At 51.1% G+C, this 27,913-nt stretch overlaps 13 protein-coding genes across 13 annotated transcripts; 5 read left to right on the top strand and 8 right to left on the bottom strand.

Annotated features, from left to right (window-relative positions):
* Positions 1–1,315: 1,315 nt before the first annotated feature.
* On the bottom strand, positions 1,316–3,294 carry GT037_006233 (mfs general substrate transporter; the record flags this gene model as incomplete). Its single annotated transcript, XM_038931280.1, has 3 exons — positions 1,316–1,950; positions 2,004–2,951; positions 3,009–3,294. 3 exons carry the CDS (start codon positions 3,292–3,294, stop codon positions 1,316–1,318), a joined length of 1,869 nt encoding a protein of 622 aa, XP_038785777.1.
* A 710-nt stretch (positions 3,295–4,004) lies between these two features.
* Positions 4,005–5,594, bottom strand: GT037_006232 (glycoside hydrolase family 13 protein; the record flags this gene model as incomplete). Its single annotated transcript, XM_038931279.1, has 2 exons — positions 4,005–5,524; positions 5,582–5,594. The coding sequence occupies 2 exons, from the start codon at positions 5,592–5,594 to the stop codon at positions 4,005–4,007; spliced, it is 1,533 nt and encodes a 510-aa protein (XP_038785776.1).
* A 779-nt stretch (positions 5,595–6,373) lies between these two features.
* Positions 6,374–7,838, top strand: GT037_006231 (uncharacterized protein; the record flags this gene model as incomplete). The annotated part of the gene is made up of 4 exons (XM_038931278.1): positions 6,374–6,808; positions 6,995–7,527; positions 7,592–7,694; positions 7,782–7,838. 4 exons carry the CDS (start codon positions 6,374–6,376, stop codon positions 7,836–7,838), a joined length of 1,128 nt encoding a protein of 375 aa, XP_038785775.1.
* Positions 7,839–8,212: 374 nt separating this feature from the next.
* Positions 8,213–9,281, bottom strand: GT037_006230 (glutathione transferase; the record flags this gene model as incomplete). The annotated part of the gene is made up of 4 exons (XM_038931277.1): positions 8,213–8,577; positions 8,631–8,694; positions 8,846–9,158; positions 9,244–9,281. 4 exons carry the CDS (start codon positions 9,279–9,281, stop codon positions 8,213–8,215), a joined length of 780 nt encoding a protein of 259 aa, XP_038785774.1.
* A 70-nt stretch (positions 9,282–9,351) lies between these two features.
* Positions 9,352–9,714, top strand: GT037_006229 (uncharacterized protein; the record flags this gene model as incomplete). The annotated part of the gene is made up of 2 exons (XM_038931276.1): positions 9,352–9,566; positions 9,621–9,714. The coding sequence occupies 2 exons, from the start codon at positions 9,352–9,354 to the stop codon at positions 9,712–9,714; spliced, it is 309 nt and encodes a 102-aa protein (XP_038785773.1).
* A 181-nt stretch (positions 9,715–9,895) lies between these two features.
* Positions 9,896–10,441, top strand: GT037_006228 (nadh:ubiquinone oxidoreductase subunit; the record flags this gene model as incomplete). Its single annotated transcript, XM_038931275.1, has 4 exons — positions 9,896–9,938; positions 9,992–10,027; positions 10,178–10,293; positions 10,388–10,441. The coding sequence occupies 4 exons, from the start codon at positions 9,896–9,898 to the stop codon at positions 10,439–10,441; spliced, it is 249 nt and encodes an 82-aa protein (XP_038785772.1).
* Positions 10,442–11,078: 637 nt separating this feature from the next.
* Positions 11,079–11,930, bottom strand: GT037_006227 (uncharacterized protein; the record flags this gene model as incomplete). The annotated part of the gene is made up of 1 exon (XM_038931274.1): positions 11,079–11,930. One exon carries the CDS (start codon positions 11,928–11,930, stop codon positions 11,079–11,081), a length of 852 nt encoding a protein of 283 aa, XP_038785771.1.
* Positions 11,931–13,642: 1,712 nt separating this feature from the next.
* GT037_006226 (uncharacterized protein) lies at positions 13,643–16,123 on the bottom strand (the record flags this gene model as incomplete). The annotated part of the gene is made up of 3 exons (XM_038931273.1): positions 13,643–14,874; positions 14,922–15,119; positions 15,172–16,123. The coding sequence occupies 3 exons, from the start codon at positions 16,121–16,123 to the stop codon at positions 13,643–13,645; spliced, it is 2,382 nt and encodes a 793-aa protein (XP_038785770.1).
* Positions 16,124–17,113: 990 nt separating this feature from the next.
* GT037_006225 (mitochondrial carrier) lies at positions 17,114–18,272 on the bottom strand (the record flags this gene model as incomplete). Its single annotated transcript, XM_038931272.1, has 3 exons — positions 17,114–17,504; positions 17,558–17,977; positions 18,097–18,272. 3 exons carry the CDS (start codon positions 18,270–18,272, stop codon positions 17,114–17,116), a joined length of 987 nt encoding a protein of 328 aa, XP_038785769.1.
* Positions 18,273–18,682: 410 nt separating this feature from the next.
* On the bottom strand, positions 18,683–20,335 carry GT037_006224 (uncharacterized protein; the record flags this gene model as incomplete). Its single annotated transcript, XM_038931271.1, has 1 exon — positions 18,683–20,335. The coding sequence occupies one exon, from the start codon at positions 20,333–20,335 to the stop codon at positions 18,683–18,685; it is 1,653 nt and encodes a 550-aa protein (XP_038785768.1).
* A 497-nt stretch (positions 20,336–20,832) lies between these two features.
* On the top strand, positions 20,833–21,315 carry GT037_006223 (uncharacterized protein; the record flags this gene model as incomplete). The annotated part of the gene is made up of 1 exon (XM_038931270.1): positions 20,833–21,315. One exon carries the CDS (start codon positions 20,833–20,835, stop codon positions 21,313–21,315), a length of 483 nt encoding a protein of 160 aa, XP_038785767.1.
* Positions 21,316–22,139: 824 nt separating this feature from the next.
* On the bottom strand, positions 22,140–24,060 carry GT037_006222 (transcription initiation factor tfiid component taf4 protein; the record flags this gene model as incomplete). The annotated part of the gene is made up of 2 exons (XM_038931269.1): positions 22,140–22,804; positions 22,851–24,060. 2 exons carry the CDS (start codon positions 24,058–24,060, stop codon positions 22,140–22,142), a joined length of 1,875 nt encoding a protein of 624 aa, XP_038785766.1.
* A 490-nt stretch (positions 24,061–24,550) lies between these two features.
* GT037_006221 (uncharacterized protein) lies at positions 24,551–27,603 on the top strand (the record flags this gene model as incomplete). Its single annotated transcript, XM_038931268.1, has 5 exons — positions 24,551–24,700; positions 24,753–24,850; positions 25,108–26,239; positions 26,299–26,986; positions 27,053–27,603. 5 exons carry the CDS (start codon positions 24,551–24,553, stop codon positions 27,601–27,603), a joined length of 2,619 nt encoding a protein of 872 aa, XP_038785765.1.
* Positions 27,604–27,913: the final 310 nt, after the last annotated feature.

Below are 27,913 nucleotides of genomic sequence, written 5' to 3'. Positions count from 1 at the left end.
CGGTTGGTCACACGGGACTGAGGCACAGGTTTGAAATTGTACTGGTGGCCCCAAACAAAGACCATGAATGCGACCGTGATGGCGGCGTGTAGGAACATACTCGTTTTCGATGTAAGGGGTGATTCTTAAGTACCTTAGGTATCTGATTGGGGTTTTGGATTGAGTCAAAAGTTGTTAGGCACCACGATTGTGCATGTAACAACTAATCTGGTCTGATGGAGCAAGATGGATTGATGCACATGAGCCTACTCGATTGCACTTGGTTATTGCCCTTTCTGGGGTTTGAGGGGCTTTCTTATGTCAAGCCAGGCCCTTCCGGTATCTCAGCTTCCTTTGGAGCCAAGAGCATGTTTCGAATGTGTCTTGGGTCCCTCTGGGGGCAGAACCTGCCATAACCAGAGGAGTCTCGCTGGTGCCAGATCTACTTACTACATGCAAGCCTCTTCTAGACGTTAGCGACATTCAATAAAACAAGGGGAAATGTGATCCTGCTTCGATGTCAAGTCTCTTTCAAATTGCTCTTCTTTCAGCGAAGTGGTATATGTGTAGATTGGCGTCCCTGTGCACCTTGCTACTCATGAACCCATGCCTGGCACTCACCGCAGCACGTCATGAGGCAAGGCAACTTGACCCATCTAGAGCAAATGATTACGCGTACTTTCTGAAGCCTGCGAACAGCCATGACAGCGTCGATGTGATTGCTGACAGTGGTAGGAGAACGTCGGATGATCTGGAAGGCGGTCGGTCACCGAAAGCTGTAGAAGTACGGGGCCGCAAAGCCCCACACTGGCGCAAAGATGGATGGATGTATTCTGAGCGGCTCTGCCTCGCGAAGATGCAATATTCAACTTCACACCTAATTCCTCATATTCTGAGCATCATACTTGATTTGACAATTATTTCCTCAATTTGAACTAGATACAGTCTTGTGATAGAAATGACCACGGAAAACAGAAATATCTCGCAACTTCTACAGATTGCAATCTAGTCTGCATGGTTTCGCAGTCCGTCGCTGAACAAACAACAAGATACATGATCATCCGAAAACTCCATGCGCACGACGCTCGCTCGAGGGTGACTATTAGTGATAATGACAATCTGCTGATGATGGGTTGGGACACGCTGTGACAACTTGGAAATAGCCGCTTGCAAGACATTGGTAACTTTTGAAAATAGCGTGAATGAGAAAAGACGGAAGCGTCATCCGATGATGGCCGTGCCTGGATCGTACTCGTAATAAGGGTATCGAAGTAATCTAATCGTTTTCGACCAAGGAAACTGGAGAAAATAAGGGGGCTGTGTCGCATCATGGTTGTCAGACCTCCCATGGCTGTCGCTGACGGTTGACTGTGCCGTAGGACCTTGGCTCGTCCTCCTCAAGAAGACTCTCCATGATGGATCCGACATCAGTGTTGGTGACTGTGATTGCATCTTCCTCGTCCAGCCTCTTCCGCATACGGTAAACCTGTACCGTAACATAAGTGACAAGTGACGTGCCGACGACAAACGCTGCACCAGCCAGAAATATGTTTACTGGAATGGGATTGCCATGGAAAGTGCCTTTCGTCAAGGCGTCGATTGCAGTCTGCGACAGATTGACCAACCCAGACGTGCAGATGATAGTTCCGTATACACGACCAAAAGTAGCGAAACCAAAGACCTTGGTCGCGTAGTCCGACATGGCTGAGTAGTAGAGCGGACGCAGGAAGACGAACAGGATAACGTTGACATATCCAGCCCAAAGTGCACAAATGGAACCGATGATTCCGATAGCGGAAGTCATGAAAACAATGATAAGGAGGACGCCGGGCGTGCTGACGTTGTCGAGCAGAGCACCAAGGAATGGGGTGGCGATAACTCCAGCAAGGGGCAAAGCAACGTCGAAGAAATCGTTGACCTTTTCGGCTAACTTTACGGACCCGAGCATGTAGGTGTACTGTTCACGGATAGCTTTTCATGGTGTCAGAATCTGTTCTCCATCGTAGTCCAGGGAGTCTGCTTACTTGCGATTTGATAATTCATGCGCACCATCTGAATGACAGTCAACAGGGTGAGCAGTATGAACCAGGGCGTCAGCATCTGATCTTTGGCAGACTTGTTGTGCAAGGCACCCCAGACACCGGAGTTTTCAAGCCTTTGCTCCGCCTTCTCCTCGCGAATCTTACGTGCTGCTTCGTTGCCGACCAGCTCGTCGAGTTTGCTCAATCGCTCCTTACGACGCGTACTACGGGCTTTTCTTCGCTTCCACATCTCGTTGTCAGGAAGCTCGTCGTCGGAAGAATGGACATCTCGCATGGCATCTTCAGCCCTCTGGATCTTCATTTCAAGCTGCGCCTCAGTTTTGTAGTTCTCGGTCGGTAAGAAGGTCAGTTGCGCGATGACGATTGCTGCCGGGACGACGAGATAGACTAGAAAGAAGGTCTGAGGCTTGAAGTTCCTGTCGCTAGCATCGTAGATAAGCCTGTAGAAGAGGAAAACTGCTGCTGATGCATCGAATGCGCCGGTGACAAGCGCGACGATGCTACCCGCATACTTGGGGAAGGCGTTAGCAATCTGGAAAGAAGGCAGGAAGACAAATGTGCCTCCGAGGGCGAGGAAGAAGTTTCCAATTGTATATCCGTCAAAATGCTCGATCTGGAAAGCGAGACTCATTAGGATACTTCCAACCGCCAGACAGAAAGAACCGAGAAGGAAGCAAAGCTTGGGCCCATAGCGATCAAGCAAGGTGCCGACTGGTAAAGCAGAAACATTTGCCGTCGTTGAAGCGAGCGAAAAGAAGAAGTTCAATCGGAGATCTTGCTCGAAGCAAACTTCAACATTGGCATCCACCTCTTCGGGTGTGCACAAATTTCTGAAAACGCCTTCCTTGATAAGAATCGGCTTCAAAGCTGCAAATCCGAAGACGATACCGCTAGCAAACCAACACGCGAGAACCGTTGCGATGACCTGTGCTGCAACCGAGCGTTAGTGATTGGGAACCGATTGTCGTAGAATGCTGCCAGACTTACCAATACGTTTGCCTGTCGGCACCTTGTACGGCGTCAAGCCTCCAGGTTCCTCACCCGCCACGGGCTCATCAGGGTGCGGTATTACATCGTAACTAATAACCCTCCTCACACTCTTTCCTGGGGCGCTCAAAAAACCAGCTCCCGATATCGCGCTCTCAAGAGAAAGCCGACGTTCCGCAGCATCCTGTCGGCTAAGCTGGCGGTCGACAGGCGGTAAGAACAAATCTACCAACGCCTCCTCGCGATCAGTGCCCTCTTGCTGTGTAACATGCTGAATCAGCGACATGAGAAGTCTGCAATTGGGCGCTCGTTGTTCAAACGCAGAGCAGAATAGGTGTCTTAGAGAAAGAATCAAAGGGGTCGTGAAGGGTTCGGCTCGTCGAGGGCGACAGAAGCTAGAAAAGCGGGAGGGCGGAGTTAAATTGATGCGCGCCCTGACACGAGACCCACGATCTAGACATAGCGATCGCGGGGGTCACATGGTCACATGCGACACGCTCCCGGCTTCATGGAGCCGTTGAACATGTTGTGTAAACGTCAGTAAACGTCAGTAAACGCTCTGCAGCCACGACAGTCGAGTACACTGCAGAGCGGGTACGCTGCATGTTCGCTTACTAGAGAAACGCCGCGAAACGTCTAAAATGGTCGGTGTTGTTGCGATTGATTGGTCGTGCCGCGGTACTAAGTCGGCAACGAAATCGCCGATCTCCCCATCCACTTTCCTGCAGGTTCCATGAGTTGCAACCTTGGAACCCGGCGCACAGAGTCTCGATAAGAAAAAAGCAAGTAATTCGACTTCTAAGATGTTTCACCGCAACTTCGACAGATAACTCTTTCATCACTGGCATGTCAACTCCCTAGGTTTTGCCTAACAATTGAGGCTTGCCCTGAGAGCACCTAGGTATACAACACAATTCGTCTCATTGCCAACCGAAGGAAAAAGACAATGTAAATTATCCGGTCGCATTATTGCAAGCCTTGATCTGTCGTCTATATCTATTCTTTGTGGTATACATTCGCATCGAAGTTTGTGGGAAACCGGTCCCGTCCTTCAGCATCGCTCCGTACCCAAACCGCAACGCTGGTGCCGGGACACTTGAACAGCCCGTACCCCTCGCTGTCGATCTCGATCTCGCCTTCCTCCCAGCCAAGAATGTCAGTCCACTTCTCACCAGCATGCATCTCGCCAACAGCCATCTTGATCTCCCCAGGACCTGCGTTACTCATCACACACGCTAGACCCGCTTTCTTGTCCCATGTTCCACGACGCACAAACCCGATGCAGTTGGCTTCGTTGAAGTAATCTTCTTGACTTCCATACGCGAAGAGCTTTCGTGCGAGGATAAGATCGGCGAGCTTTCCGCCGCATGAAGCGGGGGTCTCGTGTGGTTCAGAGAGTCCGTAGAGGTCGCCATAGAAAGGGCACGGGTAACCCTCCTGCCTCAGCAGAATGAGAGCATAGGCGAGAGGCTTGAAGAAACCCTCGATCTTGGTTTCCATGACTTGGCCTGGCTGTGTATCGTGGTTTGTTACGACTGTAACAGCATCTATGGGTCGCATTTGAACGAGTGTGTTATCATAGACCTTTCTAAGGTCTCCCGACTCGGTGGTGGAGATTGACCCAAAGTTGTTCAAGAGAGGCGAGTCGTAAAGAGCGAACTCGTGGTTCATGCCTTCAAGCCAGTCGCTCATCTCTTTGACATCGCCTGACCAGAATTCACCGACCACAAAGATATCGTCTCCGCACTGTTCACGCAAGTTCTCGATCCACTCGTTGGTAAATCTCGAGCTGAAATGCTGGACAGCGTCCAACCGGAAGCCCTTCAAACCGAGTTCTTTTGTGATCCACACACCCCAGTTCTTTACATCTTCTTGAACCTCGGGGTGTGAGTAATCGACGTCGGCGAACATCATATAATCAGCATTGCCTTGCTCGTCGTCGACAGATTGAGACCAGCCTTTGTTATCGCCAAGGATTTTGTAGATGGCTTTCTTCTCGTTGGCTTGATCCCAGTCTGTGCCTGAGAAATGCTCCCAGTGGTATTTCATCTTGGAATACTGTTCACCGCGGCCTGGAAAGTCGAAGCCTAGCCAGCCCTCAATCTCGTAGGCGTCAGAGGTCTCCTTGGTCCTGTCGTTTTGGTCAACTTCAACAACGCGACACTTCTCCGTCCTATCGGCACCAGCTTTATGGTTCAGCACAGCATCCCAGTACAAGCCTACGCCATGCTCTTTAGCAACCTTGGTGAGTTCGAGCAACTCGTCCTTGGTACCCCATTTAGTGCCTTTGGCGCCTTTCTGATCAAACTCGCCGAGGTCGTATAGATCGTAGATGTCATAGCCAACGCCCTTGGGATTGGCGGCTTTGCAGCCAGGGGGTAGCCAGATGTTGTCGATACCGATGGCTTTCAGCTTGGGAAGCTGCTCGGCCAGCCGTTTCCAGTGTTTGTGGTCGTCTGGGACATTCCATTCGAATCCTTGGAAAAGAGTACCATTCTCTGGTGTCGGCTTTTGTTCTGCAAAGCTGTTAGACTCGGGCGGGTAAGAACAAAGAAGAAGTGGGCAAGACTAACCTTCGGAGCCCATGATGGATTGCCAAGAAATATGTTCCAGATCCTTGAATTTTCCCCTCTAAAGACTGCGGAGGATATGGGAGGCAAGTTTATTCTTCACGAGTGGTTGAGCGAGCAAAGTCTTCACTGGTACCATGGCCAAATATGAAGATAGCATTACTGCTGATAGCGCGTAACGAATCCTGCGTTGGTCGGAACTTAACAGGTTTTGTCTATCATGTTCCCTGCGTTTGCGTTGGCAAGCGAGCTACGAAGTGAGGGTGCACGGGTGTTGAAAGGGTCTGGAAGCGGGTGGGGGCGACGCGGGGCGGCGCTGTTCCAGTTCAACAAAGTGCGCCGGTGACGTCAGCTGGGGCTCAGCAATCACTCCGCGGCCTTGATACTGCGAAGATCCGTCGTTGGGATAGTAAACAGGAGAAGACAGACAATCGAATCATGTCACGTGCACTTGAGAGAATCCCGAAGTCTACAATTGACGGCGTTAGTGGGATGCGAGATTCTGCAGTAGGATCGTCGCTGTTATGACAGCCGGGCGAGTGGCGCTAAGCTCATCAAGGTCAGGCGCTCTTCAAATAGCGTATCCCAACTGCGTGATGCATCTTGATGATTGGTACACTACACACAATTCTACATTGTGAAAGCAGGTCTCATACTGAGGCACGGCAAGTTCACAAGTGTGTTCTCACCATTCTTTCCATGCCAAGCCGAAACGCTGTGTTGCTGCCTAATCGCGTACTTGTTACGACCTTCTCAGTAATTAACTCACGCTATACTGCCTCGCTGACTTCTCCCATGGACAGAGCGCTTGGCAGTCAAGAAAGAGGGAAAGCGCGCACCGCACGCGCTGACTTTCACAATACCCTCAAGCGCAAGATTTCGACTTCACCACCCGCATCAGCATCAACAGACTCAACCTCCTCACTTCCAAAGACGGAGCCGCGAGGAACACGGCGAAACTACGAGCAATACAACACTCGCCCTATCCCTGATTCAGTAAAGAAACGTTTGCAAATGGATTTTAGCAGAGCTCCAAAGGGCGAACAGGCGTCCGCTCAAGACAAGAGCCAGCTGATCATTCGCTTCTACGATCCTGATATATACGCCAAGGATGCACTTGGCCGCCAGCTCCGCCAGATACTAGCGTGGCCAGACCAACGGCTAGAGTCTTCTCATAACTACATCCAGATGCTCTTTCCGCTGCCAGAAGGCTCTCCATTCAATATGGAAGTAAGTTGCCCTCCGTGCAGGAAAAGACATTCTGCAAACATACACTTGTTATATCTTGCAATTATCGTAAGAGAAAGTATCGTGAATCGGTTCTGGGGTACACTTTCCAGTCTGAGAGTACACGGCGAAGAAAGAGCCCCTTTCGTGTGTTCATTTGACTTCGGCAGCATGCTGACCTTGATACAGGCCCCAATCATCAATCTTGAAGTAATGCAGGCGTTTCGTTCCCGGAGTGAGCTACGGCAGGAACTAAGACGAAGCTTTGAGCGTATGCTTAGCTTCTATGGTTTCAAGGAGTCTAGCAAGTCAGAAGAAGAGCTGCAGAAAGAGAAAGATTCAGCCCCTGAGGCAGATAAATCGGTCGCCTCCACGTCTTCGTTCCCACAAGGCGCCCATACCAATATCTCCGTGTCCAAGTTGCTCCCATATCACATCGTTCGCACACCTAATTTCCGGAAGAAGTTTACCAATTGGGCCGTTCAATTCGATCATAACCATCTTCGTATCACGCGTATCCTCCGCTCGCTACGTGTCTTGGGTCTACAGAAAGAGTACAAGGCCTTTTTTGCTGCACTCGAACGCGCATACAATGACCCTATGATCAGCATTAGTGCCAAGAGCATGAGCTTCTGGAGGCTAGCTGTTGAAAGTCCCTTGCACTTGGCGCCTGACGGCCAAAAGTGCAAGTGGCTGACTGACTGGGAGAAACAGCAAGAGAGGTAAGTCACGGATGCACAAAATGCATATGAGACATATACTGACTTAACATCTTCACTCTCATAGCATGAAACTGGTGGATGAAAAGAGACAGAGAGATGAGCAGCACGGTGCGCAGGACACAGATTCGACCAAGATCGACAATGACCTGAAAAAGTCTGATGATGACGTATAAGGCGCGGATATAGTTTGAACGCTACTTTGGCTGAGATGATTATAGACTGTTTGGATGTATCACTCTGTACATCTCTAGCAGATATTAGGCATCCTCGCGCTGCCTACTATGATAGACTTCGTAGTAGTTTTACTATAGACTAAGCACGTTAGGTTCACTTTTTTGTAGAAGTCGCAGCCAATATGTGCAATAGACACATGTTTGAGTTAGGTGTTTTTTTTAGAGTCCTTTCTTGTTCTAAATTACCTGAACAAGGACGCCGAAGTTGAGACGACAGTTGAGCAGCAATATTGTGCTCCGTTTGAGGAAGCGGATCTTGTTGAGTACGCGGTTGATGAAACTGTTCCGTAGGAAAAGGCGAACAAGCACTTTGTGGAGTAGGCGGGAAGGGCTACTGCGTCGGATTTGAAGAGTGAAGACAAGACCGAGGACGAATCGACGGATGAAAAGAATATTGATCGGAAACGGGAGTACTTGTCTTGGGTATACATGTCTCCAGGCTAATTGCTCATCTACAACTTTGCGTCACTGAATGGAACGAACTTCTCTCCACTAGCCTCTTCGACCCTCTTCGCAGCACTCTTGTATGCATCCCTCTTCTGTAGCCTCCTCATGTACTCGTACAACTTGGGGTAACTCGTCTCACTCAACGGCAATCTCTGCGTCGCACCCTCAAGTCCGAAATGGATCATGATATCCGCAGCGGTGAGCTTATCGCTGCAAAAGAACTCGCCCTTGCTAGGTGACTTGATGAGGTAGTCCTCAAGGAAGTCAAAATGCGTCTTCAGCTCCGGGTCGACGAAGCCAGAGTCGACCTTGGAGGCGACACCGTTGGTAATGGGCTTTAAGAAGAAGGGCACGGGGGCATTTTTGATGCCTGGGATTGTTGATTAGTGAAATGGCGTTGAGATCAGAGCAGGAGTGGCTTACTTCCGGTGACTAGTGCCAATATCAGGATGGTAAAGAGACTACCCTCAGTGTAGTCCATCAGGAACTGTATTAGCGTCAGTTTCTTAGTCTCTCTACGGTTGGTTTCGATCAGAAGAAGGCCGCGCCACACAAGCTGATTGGCTAGCTTTCGCGCTTATTTCCTTGAACATGCCTATCTTCCTTCTTACGCCAAAAGTGACAAGAGCATGTCTTACCTTGTATCTCATCCACTCTTCGGTCTCGGCACCTATTACACCCTCCTGTCCCTCAGGGTAACGCGCTGGCATCAACTGCTTCCCAAAGTGGTCACAGATGTACTCCATGATCGTCGCGCTTTCAACAATGACGATGTCCTTGTCGGAGTTTGCTGGCCTGATGGTAATGGCGGGCGATTTGCCCAGAGGGTGGACGGCCTTCAGGTCGGGGCCCGCGCGCTTGTTCTCATCGCGCTTGTAGACGGCGATGTCGTACTCCAGACCAAGCTCTTCGAGCAGCCATACAACGCGTTGGCCACGGGATTTGTTCAGCCTATGCGGTGAATGATTAGTCGTGATTACTGGGATGACGATGGCGCAATGCGGTGGAGTCAAGCGGCTGTCACACGGCCACTTACCAATGAACGGTGATCTTTGCTCCCTGCTGGTTCGACATGCTTACAACGGTTTTGGACAACGTTATAGATGATTTATACAGTAAAGAAGAACGTTTTTGTCAACTGTAAATGAAGGGTCAAATACGACCGAGGCTCTTTGACGAATTTATCGAAGGCCGTCACAAGCTTCGGCGTTCAGCCAGTCGGTGGTTGGCTGGTTGCGCTGCCCGCTCCGGCGTATCGTGGCTTAGTGTCGGCTGGCCGACGCTCCGAAGTATCGATGAGAAGCAGGAATTTGACCTCCTGTCTAGCATATGCAGTGCCTATACGGTTCTTGATGGTGTGTAAGACGCGAGGAACCGGGTAGTAATGTGGGTAGATATCTGGCGCATGATGAGAGCGTTGGCCGTCTCAGTAGCTTGGGCGTCAGGCACGACCTCCTCGGAGGGCGAACAAGACATTTATTATCATAGGGACTCAGGATTTCAGTAGCAATCTCAAGAATATCTGCTCATATATCCTATGGTACCTATGATCGTTGTACGTGATGCTATGGTGAAGCGCCAAGACCTGGCGGCACTTGCCGCAGCTCCGACGACCTCATTGCGCGCACCTCGTCAACCTCACGATCACCAACTGCGCAACCCTACCACACGCGCAAAAGTCCGCAAACATGCAGCCAACTTTCCGCAGAATGGCGGGTCACAACCACGGCAGTACGTATCGCCACTCCACAGAGCATTGGGGCGCAATGGCTAACAGCACGCAGTGATCCATGCGGATCCCGCCATTATCAAATGGGCCAGTACGTTCACCACCGACCCCGCCGCACACAGCCCTCCATGATACCGCAGGCATTATTGCAATCGTCGGAACATGACATCGCACAGCGCAAGAAACGCAATGCAGCAGGCAGAGGAGAGGAAAGGCAATATGGGGTACTGACGAGGAATAGACATGACCACCAACCGCCACAAGTACTTCCGCTGGACGAAGCGAACAGCTTGGCTCTCATTCGCCTACGTTGTCCTGGTGCCGGCTATGCTGGGTACGGCTGGATACATGACCGAGGTGAGTTTGGATGAACATGGACGAGAGGGAAGTGACGTACAACAGGCGTGGTACATGGAGAGCAGATAAGAACATCGCTGACAAGTTCATTCAGGGCAAGTGGGAAATGCGCGGCAAGCGGAGGGGCGACCTCATCTCCGAGTTCTAGATATGGAAAGCGGAGGACCAAGGAGCGGAGCGAATGAGGCCGTGTACATATGGAAACACCATTGCATCACCAACGTCACTTAGCATCTCCCTACTGCTCTAGCGCGAGTGAACTAAGACGCAGTTCCCCTGCGCTCTTGTTTACATATGTCTGGTTATCACCGCCTTCTGCAACCTTGGTGTGCCACCATGGGACTATCAACCCTCAGGTCTTTCGAGTCCAAACTAGCTAAGTGTTATGCATAAATGCGATGCAGTGACGGAGATGAAAATTCGAAGACGCAAGCTCCCTAAATATTATAACCTGCACGCGAACCCACCGTGAAGGTATGTCACCATTTATCCTTTTTGAGCAGAATAATTGAGAGTACAACTGGTAATTCTGCGTTACACCGTTGTTGCAGGCACTACTCTGAGGAAGTTCTTGTGTTCTGAATTGTTGCAGGTACCACTGTCCCTGATTTGAATACCATATTAAAGTTCATCTAACGAGTGTCTATATACAAAGGAAAGCGCAGTCTAAATTCCGAACTCCACCGCCCACTCCGAAACGAATGGCCTCGTCATCCTAACCATCTACAGCATCTGGTGCACATCCAATCCCGCACCTGACACTAGGTGCACCAAGTTCTTCAACCTTAATACCCACTCGTGGAGGACGGGTAAGCAATTGCAGATGCCGACGGAGACACCCCACCAGCCTCATAAGGTATCCCACACTTCTTCGCACAGCTCTCCACAATTGCCGTAAAGTCACTGGTAAGCTCAGACCTCAAACCAGCAACCTGCTCCGGCGTCAAAAACTCACTATAGCCCGCACTCGCCTCAAGAACCTCGTCTGGGGTACCCGAAAAGAAACCTCGAGCTGCTTCAACGCGTCCAGGGTCATTGATATCAAAGCCAGCAACGAATATAGCTGGCTCGCACTCTGGATTGAACTGCCAATGAATCAGGCCCTTAGGGAAAAGCATGCCAGTGTAGTTGGACAACGTGGTTTCAATCTGTTGGTATGGACCACGCACCGGTGGTGCGCCACCCACTACGTTGCCGAACCCGCTGGCGTTTTCAAGAAGGAGGGCACCGACGAGTGTACCTTGGACTACTGTCAAGAACTCATTGGCGCGCGGGTGCCAGTGTGGCGTGTTTAGACCACATGCGTTAACGAAACCCACGGCTGCTGCGAGGCCTGTGGAACCAAGCGTGGGGAAATTGTTGATAGTGGACAGGTAGATTGAACCGGCTGTTGGCGGAAGGACGGTGTTGTTGAGAAACTGAAAGGTGTCGTTACTGGCGTTGGGAGGGTTGGGGAAGAGAATTGCTTCGCGAGCGGATTCGGACTGGGCAAGAAGGAGCTCGTTGCGTTGGGTCGTTAGTTGGGCAGCGGTGAGGATGTTGACTGTGTTTGGGTTGACCTCGCGTTTGGCAATGGAGACGGGGTTGGCTGTCGCGAAGGTTACCAGCAGGGTCTTGAGGAGGAGAAGGGAGTGCATATTTTCTGGTAGGTGGCTGGGCAAATGAATCGATCTATTGCTAAAGAAGATGAGGACCGTGGTGAGAAGTTCATAGCAGGGTGTTCATGTGCCTTATATGTTTCTACATGAGTTGACGGCAACAAAACTGAGTATCCCGCTTACGCCCATTCTTTCTCTAGTGGTTGTGTTCGCCCACTCCACTCAAGCCACATCTGATCACAAGATTCATCAATATGGTGAGTTTTTATTCATGTGGCGTTGAAAAGGATGCTTGACACGGCAACTTTCCAGACTCTTTAGAGGTGCTCGTGCTCACGACCATGGCAGAGACATCATCAGGACAACTATATATGCCTCGTTCTGTGCAAAATAGACGAAAGGTGTTGGTAATGGAGATGGTGGTGTGGGGAGTATGGACGCCTACATGACAGAGAGAATCAATAAGCGCTGAATGCCTTGATGAGCTTAAGGGCAGCTGTTGGGGTATTACGTTGATGAAATTTTGACTCGTGAACGTGATGAAGCGATTGGATGGACTCACTAGTGTGAATACAGGTTCAACCACAAATTACCAGCACGTTGTTCAAGATCTCCAACAGCAACGCTGCCAGCAGTAAGACTTTGGGTTTCATTACCTGAAGTCATAAGGTCTTCGCAAGGGAACCTGTCCTTCCCTAATCTCGTGAAGATCACTCCCTCTAGTTTCATATAGCGAGTGCACGTTAAATCAAGCCTAAAAGATGGCGTTATACATGACGTTTCTCCAGCGGTGAGCTCAGTCCCACCTGCTCTCATGGCAAGAACTTCGGTTTGGAATACCAATGCTCTAAAAGCTACAATCCATATCAATATGTGGAAACCCAAAGCTCTAGTCGTAAGTCGATTTTCATACTCCATGTGACACACAATCCAGAAGGGTGTCGTTGAGTAACCAAAAGCCATCAACATCCTCGGCGCCTTCCGATCAAGTAACTCTACCTGAGCTCATCTTTCGTATGTAACATGTCCACGTACACGAATTAGGTCCTATGCTCATGATCGAGCCTGACTTCTCTATGCGCAAATCACGCAAATCATTGTAAGCAAGCCGTATGTCTTGGCCATGTCCTCAGGCTTACGCGCCACACCGCCCTAGCCAGTGTATTAGCGTATCAAAGCCACTGTTACGGGCCTCCCTTATGGGTTGTATGCCATTCATGTATGTTGTTTCTTGTGGCGGTGTTGGTTTCATGGTTTATGACGACTGTGCGCAATCACGATCTGAATCACGCGAACTATGCTCGATTATTAACCTAGTAATAGACTGCAATACGCAGGCTTCTCGGCCTAAGTTCTTGTTCACGTGTGTCACTGAGCATCTCGCACGGACTTGTAGTGGTGTCGTATGTGAGCTGTCCTCGGGCCCATAGGTAATGACCGAGATGCTGATTAGCCATACAATATTTCGCAAGCGAAAGCATTAGTCCTGGTAACATTAGCAAAAACGCCAATCAATCCATATTAGGTAGGAACAAAAATTAAAAACATACAACAGCGGGGATTCGCCAGTGGTCACCCACCTGACTACTAATCCGCCGGTATCTTGCTTAACTAGGGCTGAGCGAACGGGAAGCCGTGATCTCAAGATCCTGTGGTCGTATGTGAAAGAACTGGAGACATGATACAATCATATTCGTCAGTCAAGTGTTGGTGCGCAAGCTTTTCGCCTGTCATGCTATACGATCCTGTATCTAGCCACTGCCCAGAAAGCCTCTCGACGAATTTCGTATCCGTTGGGATGTGAACACCTCGATTTTTGCTGCGCATAGCACGACTTGCATCCTCTTCCCTTCGGCATCGCTCTCAATGGGTTCGACGCGAATGCGCCAGTGCGCGCGTTTAATCGTCCACTCTTCCTCATCACCCTCATTAGCGCTGTTAGAATGACCACCCCATATCCAGTCGTCTCTTTTGCCCGTGTGGCGGATGCCAATATGGTCAGTATCACCAAAAGAAAGCTCCGCTGGTGATCCATCGACTTCTAGAGCACAATTTTCATCGAGTCGTACGCGGACACGCCGTTCACTGACGCCCGAATTGGCGGGACTAACGGGTTGCGCTGCCACTCCACCACCAGATTGTACATACATTAGGCCAAGGGGCTGTGTAGCCGGCAAGCCCATCTTGGAAGCTATGACAGAGAAAAGTGAGGTCACTCGTGCTAGGGTTGAGTTATGGAAAGTTGCTCGGAGTTCGGCTTTGAGCGGAGGCCATGTTGGTGGCGCCTTTGGAAGGTAGAGTTTTGTTGACTCAGATGATGCGATCTCCACCACGAGGATGTTGCTATTCGCATGGTCATCTGTATATGGTCGTGCATAAGATACATATCCTGGCCTGGAAATTGCACTGCTGCTTGCTGTTGAGGGGGCGGGACTCGTGACTTTGCTTATGGATGGAGGATCCGGTGAGACGCCTGCTGATTGTGCTTCCAATATCGACCCCGAGTCTGAGTCGCTGACTTCTCTATCGGGACTGAACGAGATACCAGACTGTCGAATATCTTCAAGACGAATTAGAATCTCCGACTCTTGCCGTTTAAGGTTGTACGAGATCTCGCAAGGTATGAGCTTCTGCTCCAAACCTTTGAGATGAAAGTATCGCGCATCCCGCAGAAGACAAGAGCGATGCGCCTCACTTCGTATCTCGACGTTGTAGCCTTGCAGTAGTTGTATCAACTCGCCAAACACCTCTCCGTTTCTACTCGGCACGGATGGAGGCTTGATAGACGGTGGTCGAAGCAGCGCATCGCGGTCCAGTCCCGGGAATGCCTCAGACGGCGTTGAGAAGAAATGTGCAAAGCCAAGCGAAAAGTAGTTGGGGCTATCTCCAGGAGCAGAGAAAAGATCGCGTTGTATCTGAAAAGGCTTTCCTCCGATGTTCACGAAGATGTCGGTGCTGAACAGCTGTTTGGTGAGACGCGGCACTGCTATCATCAGCATTGAATTATGTGATACGTATGGCTGAGCTTACGAGAATAAAACTGCGCATCCGCATATAGCTTTACAAAGTGCTCGCCATCTCGAGGGGTAACATGATAGCCCTGAAGGTGCAGCGCAATGTCGCGAAAAGTATCAGGGTCGCGATCGATGTACAGCGTCCTCACGTCGCCAGCTCGACCGCCATTGTCATGCAGCTGCTGACTGAAGAAATGCGAAAAGTGCGAGGGTGCTCTAGTAGTCTCAGTTGCTAGCCCCTCTTCATGCATTCACCGCATGCTTACCATCTGACGCTATAGAGGCTCCTGATAGCCTGAATAGCTCTGATCCTATTTGTATGGGAAACACCTTGCCGGCAGGAAGTATGTCCAGCCCTCCCGGCGACTCAGGCACTCTGCGCGGTGTAGAGACATCGATGACCCTTCCCTGTGGTCCCGTCCCCTTGCTCTGCTCCTTCCGCCTCTCTGGTGCTGTATTCTCTCGCGACGCTGATTGGGGTAGAGCTTCAGTTGTGGGCGCATGGGTTGCAGTTCGCGTGGTGGATGGTGTACGAGCATCAGCCGGAGCTGGTAGGACTGGCGAGGTCGCTGAGGCGTCGGACGAATGCCGCGACACGTTCTGGCGCTTCGGTGGATTCTCCGTTGTAACACCACCACTTTGCGGTACAGTCGTACTGAGCTCGGAATTGACCTTCCTTTTCATGCCTGCTTGAATGGATGGTCTCTGCGGCTGCTGTGGTTGGGCCGGCGGAGGCGGATGAGACAATCGGTTCTGGCCTTGCGCAGCGTTCGGCGTCGTAGTAGCGCTCTGGCTTTGGGGGAACGCTTGATACTTCGGTTCTCCCGCAGCGACAGGATGTGGAATACTAAAGTCGTTGATAGGGTTTACTTGGCTTTGGTATTCTTGAACAAGTTCACCCTGGGGCTCGTACTGATTCGTGAAGTCTGAGAAGTCAATCGCATCCCAGCCTGCAGGCGCAGATGAATTAAAGCCAAAGCCGTTGAAGTGCCCTGGCATCACTTGGTGCTGTTGCGAGTCACCAGCATAGTCACGAAACTCCGTGGGAAAGTCATGACTATGTGTCTGGCTCCTGGCCTCGGCCGTGTTCGCGTTCGCGTTGTGCTCGGCATGGTAGCCGCCGTAGAACTGCTGTGGGTGCTGTTGCGACGCTCCACTTGCTTGGTCAGATGTTTGAAATGCAAAATCGCGAGATGTTGCGCCCGAACGGTCGGACATTGGCTAGCTACAATGAGGATCGCTTCGCATTGAGCGATAGGACGCCTCGATGGAAGCAGGTTTTGATCCGCTCAGAGGAAGGAATTCGTGGGTTGCTGATGAGAAGCTGAGTAAGGGCTCTGGCATGGGTAGCTTTCGGAATCGATACTCGATGCGGTTTGGCACCAACGACGACTGAGCTGGGACGGCGTGGAAGAGAGTGAGGGGCAGCTAAGCTTCAACTTCAAGCAACGTCGCTGTTTTATAAAGACGTTGTACCGCCAGTCCACGTGTTTGGGAAATTATACGGGCTGTGAGGCTGAGACTAAGGCTGACATAGCTGGCAGTTGGTAATCGGCGAGCCGACGCGGGATGACCGATGGAAAACTGAAGCTGACGTGAGGTGCTCTGGTTCCAGCAATCAGATCATCGCGCGGCGCGCTCTGATTGAGCGGCATGCCGCCTTCAACTTCACTATATCGAAGTAACATTCTGGATGAAGCTGTTGGTTGTTAGAACGTGAGAGGATCGATGCGATAGCGATTGTTTGTTATTGCGTGCAGTTGACAATTCTGACGTTGCAGCTACGTCCTAGCTGCTACTCCATGGATAGCTCCGGATCCCTAGATCACAAACACTACTTTGAGATCTGAATCATGTAAAAGACCTCGATCCTTATCAATTCATTACTGTTCCCTTAAGTGGATTGGATTTCACAGGTAAAGTGCGGTTCTTGGACATTATGAGTTGGGTCTATTGCAGCATATTTCCTACTCGATCGTACTGTTACATAAAATCGCCGTCTAAGCGAAGCAAGATCTAACTCGAATGACTGCAGATAAACGCAAAACACACAGAAGAAGAAATGTGATATCGTACCAAACCCATACCAGCCATTATGCAAGAAAAGACAGACTTTTATGTGACAAGTCCACCTCGAGAGACCTGCTATCCTGGCTGTCTTGGTATCATCTCCTCCGTCACTCTCTCCCCATCGCACGAGACCAGCGCTTAGTTGGTCTTGGCGATCTCGACACCACCGGTAGCACCAAGAGCCTTCTTGATGTCACCGTAGATGGCGAACTGACCAGCAGTCAGGGTACCAACCATGAAAAGACGAGCACCGATACCACCGAATGAACCACGGAGACCAAGCTCCTTGGCGATCTTGATCAAACGGGAGGTGGTTCCCTCTCCGGGAAGACCCTTGGTCTTGTTGATCCTGGAAAGCATGGTGTCGGCAGGCTGGGAGATGATGGCGGCGGCGAAACCGGCAATGATACCAGAGCCCAAGTTGTAGACAGTCTGCATTCCGTTGGAGGTCTTGCTCTTGTCGACGACGGAGTAGACGGCCTCGTTGACCTTCTCGAAGACGGCGAACTTGGCCATGGTGTAGGGAACCCTATGTGTTGTTAGTCTATGTTGTGTTTTCACCCAGATAAAATTGCGACGTACTGCTTGAACAGGATAGGTCCGAAACCAGAGTAGAAGGCACCGACACCCTCGTTCTTTAGGATCTTGGAGAATCCACCAACGAGACCGTTGGCGAAGGTTGGGTCACCGACAAGACGGATACGGGTAGCCTCAAGAGGGCAGAGGGCGACATCGGCGAAGAACTCGGCGACGGCAGCAGAGGCGAGGTAGACGGCAGTACGGTTGTTGGCAGCGGTCTCGTAACCGACGAGGTTGATGGACTGCTGCTTGAAGAACTCGTAACCTCCGAACTTGAAGGCACCCTGGAGGAAGTAACCGGCAGCGGTGGGACCGAAACCGGTCCAGACGGCGCCCATACCCTCATTGGCAATGGTCTTCCTGAAGCCACCGATCAGACCAGTGTTGTAGGTGACGGGGTCAAGCTGAATCCTGGTCTTGACGCTGTTGCATGTGTTAGCTTGGCATTCTGTCGTCATTTTTGACATCTGTCAACTGTCGCAAGACTTGTGCGATGCAGCCATTGAGGCCTCTCAGGGCCATCGCAGAACGGGACAACGTACACATCGACGGGTGTGAGGGCTCCGTGGGTGACGGAGCAGCAGACGGCACCGGCGAAAGCGAATCGCGAGTACAGGTCAAGGCCAGTGCGAGCGGTAGGGTCAGCGGCCGCGAGCTTAGCCTTCGCGGCATCGACCTTGCTGGAGCCGGTGGCGGTGGGAGGGGGGTTGGTGGCCATTTCGCTGGTATGGATGAGAAGCGAAGGAAGTGGAGTGGAGAGGTTTGGTGGTTGAAGCTGGACAGACGGAGATTACGAGCCCGCGATAGTTGATGAGAAGTTTTGTGCTTGGCGCTGGACCCGTTCTTTCCCGACTCCAATCCGGATACCCGCCCTGTCGCAAATCCTCCATTCACGTCACCGCGATTTGTGCGTGCCCATCGGCTTTCGTAAATCCCGCACCCGAATTCCTTTATCCATATTCTTTTTGAGAGCCCACGAAATGGCACGTTATTCAAACATGACCCGGGCGAGGCAGCTGACGCTCAGGGGCTCATAGAAAGATACGACTTCGCATTTTCGAATCCATCGGGATCACATGTCGCTAATCCTCAACAACCGGATTTAACATCCCTATCTCCGGCAGACCATCAATCTTCTTTGTCTTCACTTCTCTCTGCAGAAACACCTTCAACCTCAGTCTCGCTGCTAGCACTCAACTCATGATCGCGATTGATCAAGCACGCTAGTTTCGTCAAGTCGTCGTGTTTCATTGTCGCAGCTGCCAACAATTCACTCATCGGTTCCTCCATCCGCTCCAAGTTCACGAGCGTTTGCGTCGCGACCAGATGCGTGTTCAACATACCTTCCAACGTCTCCTCCATTATCCTCGCGGTAATCGGATCGTTCAGCCGCGCCGTTATTATGCGTTTTCTCTCAGCCTCATCGCGACCTTGGAGGTCAGCGCCAGCGAACTTTACCGTTCGAGATAGAACCAGGTTGTGAGTCGTCTTCATATCTTGAGCTTTATCTGCAGTTGCTTCCAGAGTATCCTCCATATCCGGGAAGTGCTTTTCAAGTTTGTCTCTCAGGGTATCATAGTCGTCTGCCTGAGTACATTTGCCCAAGATGTCCTTCCAGGGCGGAGTATCTGGATCGTTCTCCCTCTCAGCGCGTGGCTGCGCTGATCGGAGCACAGCTAACTTCAACAACTCGTCAAGTCCGACCTTTCTTAATTCATTCCGTGCGCGTTGGATCCTAGTCATCAATTTCTGCTTTGTTCTTTCTGCCAATCTCTTGTTGGACACTCTCCATTTAGTCGTGCATCGTCTTACTTCATCCTGATTGTTATCTTGCTCTGCGTCCTCTCTCTGGGTTTGATACAAACGTCTCTGCTTCTCGCGATTGAAGCGATTCTTCAGTTGCTCCTGTCCATTCAATGCCTTGAAGATAAGGTACATGCAATCGTCTTTGTTCGCAACCTCAAACTCCTGTTGTTCAACGTGGGCCAATATGATGACGAGCATGTCAAATGGGTTCTGGTTCCTGAAGTTTCTGGTCTCCGGTCGGTATTCATGGATGGCTTTCAGTAAACGCCGTCGAGAAGGTTCCAGAATTCCATTCTGGCTAGTCTTGTCGTCGTGGTTGCTATCCTTATCGTCGCTCACGATCGCCAGGACCCTGTCAACAGCTTTAATCCTCTGCACTAAAGCAGCGGTGAACGCCTGGCGTGTCGTGACATCGGCATTATGGCTGTCAGCAATGCGCTTGTTCCAGGCGAGCAGTACTTTCAACATGTCGGCTTCTGACTCTTCAGCTTCTGGTGCTAGTGGTTCAGAACGTAATGGGGCAAGCAGATCTTCGAAGATTTTGTCACGTGGGCCGTTCCCAGTCTTGATCCGCTCGAGGATTGTGGTATCCATGCGTAGCTCATCAGCATGAAGTTCCGCTATTATTTCTCGGTACCGGTCCCAATTCGATTCTTCGTTAGCATCCAAAAACGGCCTACGTTCTTCCAGACATAGCTCGTCAAGTCTAGCTAGGACATCTTGGAGCTCGATTTCTTGCACCAGGCGCTCCTCATCAAATGCATCTGGCAAGAGTTCTGTTCCGTCCCTTTCCCAAGTAAAGTCCTCATCCAAGTGTCCATCTTCGGAGTCATCATTGTTTGGATTAGCCTGATGCGACCGTTCACGCAAGCGCAACCGCGCTAAAGCTTTTGACCCACGCAAAGTTCTTGCACTTATGGTTGGTGTTTTGGTACCACTGATGAGTTCATCATACGCTTCCTGGCGGTTTAACATTTCGATGAAGATAATACTGTTGGAGTTTTCGCTTGCCCAATACCGTGGTCATGGACTAGATACTGAGGCTTTGAACATCACATCTGCCACATTCAATGCAATAGGTATGTGGAATGCCAGAGTCGTGAAAGATTGTGCTTTCATGTCAATAGCACAGCAGTCAATGGTTAGATCGTGACTGCCTATCAAGATACTGCATCACCGAGAAACGTCGGACTGGCGAACTCCAGTAATTTTTGGTTTTCTACACCGACCATAGAGCGCAGGTCTACCAAGGCATGACTTAGTCGCATCCACGGTTCAGCATAGAGGTAACGTATATTAGCGAGCGTCACCATGTTCATTTCTTCATCCTATACAAAGCTCTTCACGCTTCAATTCAGACAGCATCTTCGCGGCACTGTACTTGTCACAAAGCCTTTCACGCTACCTTTCACATACCTGTTCACAGCACCTTTTACAAACTACCGCCCAAAAACACTGCAGCTGATACTACAATGGCACTCTCCCTAGTAGTCCACGCACCCTTCGATGGCATACGGCCAAGACAGCCAAGACAGCTACCCAACGAGTTTGAGCTCTCTACCCTGCCATCGGAAATGCATGTAGTCCCCATGCCGTTCCCAGCTGCTCACCCTTCAAGAGCAACCTCACCAATGTCATCCTCAGCCGCCTCGATTGCCTCCACAAACACTACCCCAGTACACTCGGTATTATCTACCCGTATGTCAGATGCTTCCACCTCGACAAGCTCCAGACCCACGTCATCGGGTTCAACGGACTCCATCTCGTCCCTTTCGACTACACCTGCGCAAAGTGTAGTCTTCAAACCAACTCCAAAGGTCAAAAGTGTTGACGCAGGACGGAAAACCACCAGTCTCAAAGTCCACAACGTTTTCTTACCACGTGCACCCGTTTTGCGACCGTGGAGCGATGAGGATGGGTTGAAGGCGATTCCGAAATTGAACTTGGATGTTTAAGAACCTCTTCTTCGAGCAGTCGGTTTGGATGGATTGGAGTTGGGTTGGAATTTTTGTCACACGCTACGTGTTGGCACACCAACGCGTATTTTCCATAGAATAAAGTAGAACGAACATGAAAACATTGTTATCAGGTCTTCCCATCGCGTGCGTTTCTACTACGGTAAATCACATATCGTGCACCGGCTCGTATCGAACCATCCGTTGAATCCTCAGAGTCTTATCGTCAAACTTCCCTAGCCCACCGTTCCATCAGTTTCGCTGAATTCCCGTTCCTGTCGTTCACATCCTGATTCCCATCACTTTTCACCGTCCTTCCAGAAGAACTCTTTCTGCGCCTTACTCGTCTCTCCAAACCCCTCACTCGACCTTATCTATCGATGCCTGTGTCAAGCATCTGCATGAGTGCAGCTTCCAGTTTGTGGGTGAATCTGAACTCTTTGTAGTATTTCAGGTATGTGTTTGATGCTTGTGTAGAAGATGTGATAGTAGCCTTGCAGATGCCTGACATCTTCAAGACTGTCAATATTGAGCGGCTTTCAATCACTAAGAAGTATGGCCAATCACTTGAGTCGCAACCTAATAAGTAATGCCTGTTATAGGTGATATAGTCGGTCAGCGTTTGGCTCTATAGCCCAAGAATATGATATTTTTGATACAAGTTCCATTCGAAGACGACCCATTGTTCGTCCTCGGCCAATGGATAGTTTTACCCCAGCCCTTGGGGATATGATGCAAGTAAGGTATCGCACAAATTCTGATCCTCATCAGCCCCACAGGCCTCCCGTTAAACGCCAACGCTGATAATGCAAATAATACAAAGCCTAAGCTCTTACTCCAGAGGGAGGTAAAGATTTGTTGACCTCGGGCTTTGTGTCTTTTTCCGTGTTTTTGAGACGCGCCAAGATGACCGTGAGCGTCTTCTTCTCTTTTCCATCATTATCTAGCACGTGGATCAAATCACGGAGCTGGATCCCGGCCCCCGTCTCGTTTTGCTCGATTGCGTCGCCGAACTTGCGCTTCCTGCCTAGGAGAGCCTTTTCAGGCGCTTGGACTGCAGGTGTAGTGGTGCCGCTACCACCTGTCGTAGCTGCCGGTCGTGGTGTCGAAGCACCTGACGCTGGACCACCGCCTCCACCAGTCATCCAGGAGTACTTCTTCTTCTTGCCGCCGAGCGCCATACTGGCAGTTTCATTGGCTTTGCCGAACACAACAACATCCGACTGGCTTTGCTTCTTGGCGAATGCTAGGGCCTTCTTTGTGACAGGTTCTGGCAAGGGTATGGGAGCAGCTGGTGTATCTGCGGAGGAAGCTGAGGCACCTGCTTGACGCTTTGCACGCTTACGAAGCCGCTCCTGCTCCCACTTGTAATCATCCTGAACGCGCTTTGTGAGCGCCTGAGCAACATGGTTGACGTTTTGGTACGTTCGCTGAGGAGTTGGCGGTGCTTCGCTGGGAGGGGTTGGCAGGCGTCCTGCATTGGGGACACCTAAACTAGTTAGCAATTACATGGGAAAAGACCACTTAAGACATACCCTTGCTTGCTGTCGCTGTAGGGCTGACAGCGCTATCCGGTGCCTCCCACGGCGTCTTCAGGACGTTAACTGGCGGGACCATCTTCTCCTGTGCATTCTCCCCTACAATGGCAAGGTCAAGCATCTGAGGTGGAATAATGCCATGAGAAGTGTTCTGACGGCCTTGACACAAAGCGAAAGAGTCTTCGACCACGGTACGTATGCGCTCCTCGGCAGCCAGGGAAATTAATGTTAGAATCTCAACAAGCGGAGCGTTCTGGTTTAGTAGACTGGCAGCCTCCAGGCCTACGATTTGCTCGCCATTAGCACCAGCTTGCGTAGTACGTGTGATCTCTTGCTGGCCTTTGTCTGGAATCTTATCAAACAGACCATCTACATTTATCTGAATACCGTGCTCATAGCCACGCTTTGCGATGCGATGTCTAAGAACGCTCGCTTGTAGAAACGGGTCGTTGAGTGGCTGTTGGGCAGACTCGTTCAGAATTCTAGCGGCTTGTTCGTGTTTCCTGATGAATTCGGCTTGGTGCTGCTCCTTGGTCATTTCCTGACTGAGCGCACCAGTCCCCTGGAACGCGCCATGGCTTGACTGCTGGCTCCAGTTGTTGAAGCTGGTGTGTGGTGATGCTGTCGAGCCTGATGCCTGCGAATTGAAGCTCCTGTAATTGTGCAACAAGTTGTCCTCTTCGGCGCGCAAGTCGATACCAGATCCGGTAAGAACATCGCTGATGTTGTTGACATCGAGATCGCGCGCGTTTGCCTTCTCCAACTCTGAATTATCTGCAGTCTTGCTATAGGGAACCTTGGGTGGCGGCATAGAGCCCTGGAGCGCTGGCTGTTGTCCATTTGGATGCTGGTACGGCTGGGGCTGGTGGAATGGCGGAGGCTGCATGGCGGCAGGCGATGTGGGCAGTGAATGGTAGCCGGGCGTCTGCGGGGATGCGGTATACGGCGAGGGCGGAAACGAGGGAGCGCCAGGCATACCAAAAGGTGACTGGTATGGTGCGGGTGATGGCGGATTCGGGGACAGGCGCTGACGCTTATTGGGAGGGATGCCGCTTCCCATGGTCGGGGACAAGGCGGTCGGGGACTGCTGGTAGTGCTGCGGTGAAAAGGCGCGCTGCTGTTGGTGGTGATTCAGGTTCTGCGTTTGTACGGGCGGCGGAGGCTGCTGGCCCGGCGGAGGGTACTGGTTGTAGTTGGGGTAGGCCATGACGGGCAGCTCGTCCCCTGCGGGGAGTTGCGCAGGTGAAGGTGATTTATCGGCGCGTCATCCGGCGGCGGTGAGTTTCGGGTCGATAGCGCTTGCTTCCGCACGTGTTTTTCGGCAGTCGCGATGGGTCGAGTCGGTGGGCGCGTGGGTAACGTTCTTGTCGCGGTCGACGAAGCCGAAGTTGAATCTGGAATGACGAGCACGGACGGGGTCTTGGCAGTCGCGCGCCAGACAAAGAGAGCCGCAATGGTCGTCCAATGTGCACTCCACTCTCACTCGGCGCTGCTGCACTTTGTCTTGCACCCTCGCATGGTCCAATCGAGGCGTCAAATATTCTTGCGACACTAATCCACGACTAACGAGATAGGTCCGGTCGCTGCTCGTGGCTACTTTACGCGTTCTTCGCCGGCTGCAATTCACGCACCCGATAGCTTCACCTCTGTCACCCGTATAACGCGTATCGGTCCGTCCTACCTCAACTTGCACAACCATGGCATCCAAGAGAAAGGCAACTGCCATGGCGCCCGAAGATGAAGACCCAATAGACCCGTCCGACGAGCTCATGTTCCTCTGCTTAGGAGGCGGTAATGAGGTCGGTCGGTCGTGTCATATCATTCAGTACAAGGGCAAGACGGTCATGGTGCGCACACTGGACTCGAATCTTCTTCGGCGACCATGCTAATGCCCAACAGCTTGACGCCGGTATGCATCCCGCACACGAAGGCTTGTCGGCAATGCCATTCTACGATGACTTCGATCTTAGCACTGTAGATGTGCTACTAATTTCACAGTATGTATACGCACGTCTTGCTTGCCATGGTAGTTGGGGTTCGGCGCATCACTGGAGTCGGACCATGAGCGCGCAAAGGGCACTCGCAGTTCAGCGACTTGTATATCACTATGAATGGAATAATATTTGCTTCCTCTCCGCTCGACTTCGATGATGTGCCCCTCCCTGGTTCCCACCAATCTATCTACCATCTTGGGCGACTCTTCCTGACTCCTTCCTGGGTCTCCTGACCGTCCAATATGCTGACATCCGGCTAGTTTTCACGTCGACCATGCTGCTTCCTTGCCCTACGTGCTTGCGAAGACCAATTTCAAGGGCCGTGTATTCATGACACATCCGACCAAAGCCATCTACAAATGGCTTATCCAAGACTCCGTTCGCGTCGGAAACATGTCGAGCAATTCTGAGACTAAGATCCAAATGTACACTGAGGCGGACCATCTCAATACCTATCCCATGATCGAATCCATCGACTTCTACACTACACATACCGTCTCCGGTGTACGAATCACACCATATCCTGCCGGCCACGTACTCGGAGCAGCCATGTTTCTTATGGAGATTGCAGGCTTGAAGATATTGTTCACTGGCGACTACTCGCGAGAGGATGACCGGCATTTAGTATCAGCGTCGGTACCACCGGGCGTAAAGATTGATGTCCTCATCACCGAGTCGACGTTTGGTATCTCGATGCACACGCCACGTGTCGAGCGAGAAGCACAACTCATGAAAGCTATCACCGATGTCCTCAACCGCGGCGGCCGAGCTCTTCTTCCAGTCTTCGCTCTTGGGCGAGCCCAGGAACTTCTTCTCATTCTGGACGAATACTGGAGTAAGCATCCAGAGGTCCAGAAAATACCCATCTACTACAACTCCAGCTTAGCACGGAAGTGTATGCAGGTCTACCAAACCTACGTGTCGGCCATGAACGACAACATCAAACGCCTCTTCGCAGAGCGCATGGCCGAGGCGGAAGCTGCTGGAGATACTGGACGACGTGGAGCCTGGGACTTCAAGTTTGTCCGCTCACTCAAGAGTCTCGAACGTTTCGATGACCTGGGTGGATGTGTCATGCTTGCTTCGCCAGGTATGATGCAGTCCGGAACATCGCGTGAGCTGCTTGAGCGATGGGCACCTGATCCAAGGAACGGTGTCATCATCACCGGTTACTCTGTGGAGGGCACAATGGCGAAGCAGATTGTCCACGAGCCAGATCAAATTCCTGCCATCATGACCCGGGCGAGTAACTCAGCACGACGACCAGGTCAAAGAGAGAATGAGCAGACCATGATTCCCCGGCGATGCACAGTCCAGGAGTACAGTTTCGCGGCGCATGTTGATGGAAAAGAGAACATGGAGTTTGTGCAGGAAGTTGCTGCTCCTGTTGTTGTAAGTTCAGCTCACCTTGCATATTCATGGTGAAGAAACTTGTACTCACCAAAGCCTAGATTCTTGTTCACGGCGAGAAGGGTAACATGACTCGTCTAAAGTCTAAACTCCTTTCCTTCAACGCTCAGAAAGCCGTTCCCACGAAAATCTACTCTCCAGCCAACTGTGAGGAACTCCGCATTCCTTTTAAAACCGATAAGATCGCCAAGGTAGTGGGAAAGTTGGCCTCTATCGCTCCACCTCTGCCTCGCTCCCTGACTCCGAACGGCGACGAAAGCACAAGTGTTGCAGAAGACCAAGAAGGCGAGAAGGTGGATATGATTAGTGGAGTTCTCGTCCAAAATGACTTCAAGATTTCGCTCATGGCACCAGAAGATCTGAAGGAATATGCAGGTTTAACCACAACGACCATTCTATGTCGTCAGCATCTCACTCTGTCGGCCGCTGGAGTCGACCTGATAAGATGGGCGCTCGAAGGAACCTTTGGTGCTATCAAAGAGAGTAGTCTCACCGACGCTGCCGTTGACGGTAAGATGAACGGCAACGGCACGACTCACGATGAGGAAGCAGATGAAGAAGTCAGCCGAACAGAAACAAAGTTCACAGTAATGGACTGCGTGAATGTCCTCATCAAGAACGGCGGAAGAGTAGAAGTAGAATGGGAAGGCAACGTAATCAACGACGGTATCGCCGACGCCGTTCTTGCAGTTCTCTTCACCGTCGAGTCCTCTCCAGCAGCTGTTCGACGTAAGTCACAACCCCTAATCCAGCCTAGCACTCCGACCAGTCTTCATACTAACACGCATCATCTAGAATCCTCAAAACAACACTCTCATACCCATGCATCCCCACCCAAAGAAGAAGAGGAAGACGAAATACTCACCACGAAACTAACCCATCGTTTCAAAAAACCTCATCCTCACCGCACAACAGACCCTTCCACCCGTCTGGCCCGCCTCTTCCTCTTCCTAGAAGCTCAGTTCGGCGAAGAAGCAGTCCGGCCCATTACTCTCCCTCGCAACAGCACTACAACCGCTACTGCGAACGGCACTCCGGCAGCCAACCCTGATTCGATGGATACCTCAACTCCAGATGATGCCAAGTCACAAGAGCCCGTTAGTGTTGCTGCTCTCCCGCCTCCCATTGCACCAGACGACCAGTTGTCCACAGAAGACAAAGCAGAGCTCAAACGCCTACACAACCTAGGTATACCTGTTCCTGGTGTGGAGATTAAGTTTGACAAGTGGGTGGCGAAGGTTTGGTTGGAGGATTTGGATGTGGAGTGCGGGAATAATGCGCTTAGGGCGAGGGTCAAGGCTGTGGTTGAGAGGGGGGTTGAGACGGTTAGTGGATTGTGGCGGTAGACGGAGTCGGACGAGGAAAAAGAAGCAGGCTCAGAAAGTGTACAGGGGGAGGGGATGATAACTGAGTGAACTTTGCTTCGAGATCTAAGTTAGGGCGACGGTCTTCTTCTATTTTTTGCATCGAGTTGAAGAAGTTATGTGGTGTTTCTACCTGCAATGAACGAGTTCAATGATAATATGAGAATCTTTACATTCAAGGCTCGTGTTCCTATATCTACATTGTGGCGATTGAGATGCAAGCCTAGCACTGTGAGTAACAATATACCTGTGTATCCTATCTCTCTTACATGTGTGTGATACCATTGACTCT

Source organism: Alternaria burnsii (genome assembly GCF_013036055.1).
Source record: "Alternaria burnsii strain CBS107.38 chromosome Unknown 752, whole genome shotgun sequence".
Classification (NCBI taxonomy): domain Eukaryota; kingdom Fungi; phylum Ascomycota; class Dothideomycetes; order Pleosporales; family Pleosporaceae; genus Alternaria; species Alternaria burnsii.
Note: the sequence above shows the minus strand (reverse complement) of the source record. Positions and strands in the feature narration are given on the sequence as shown.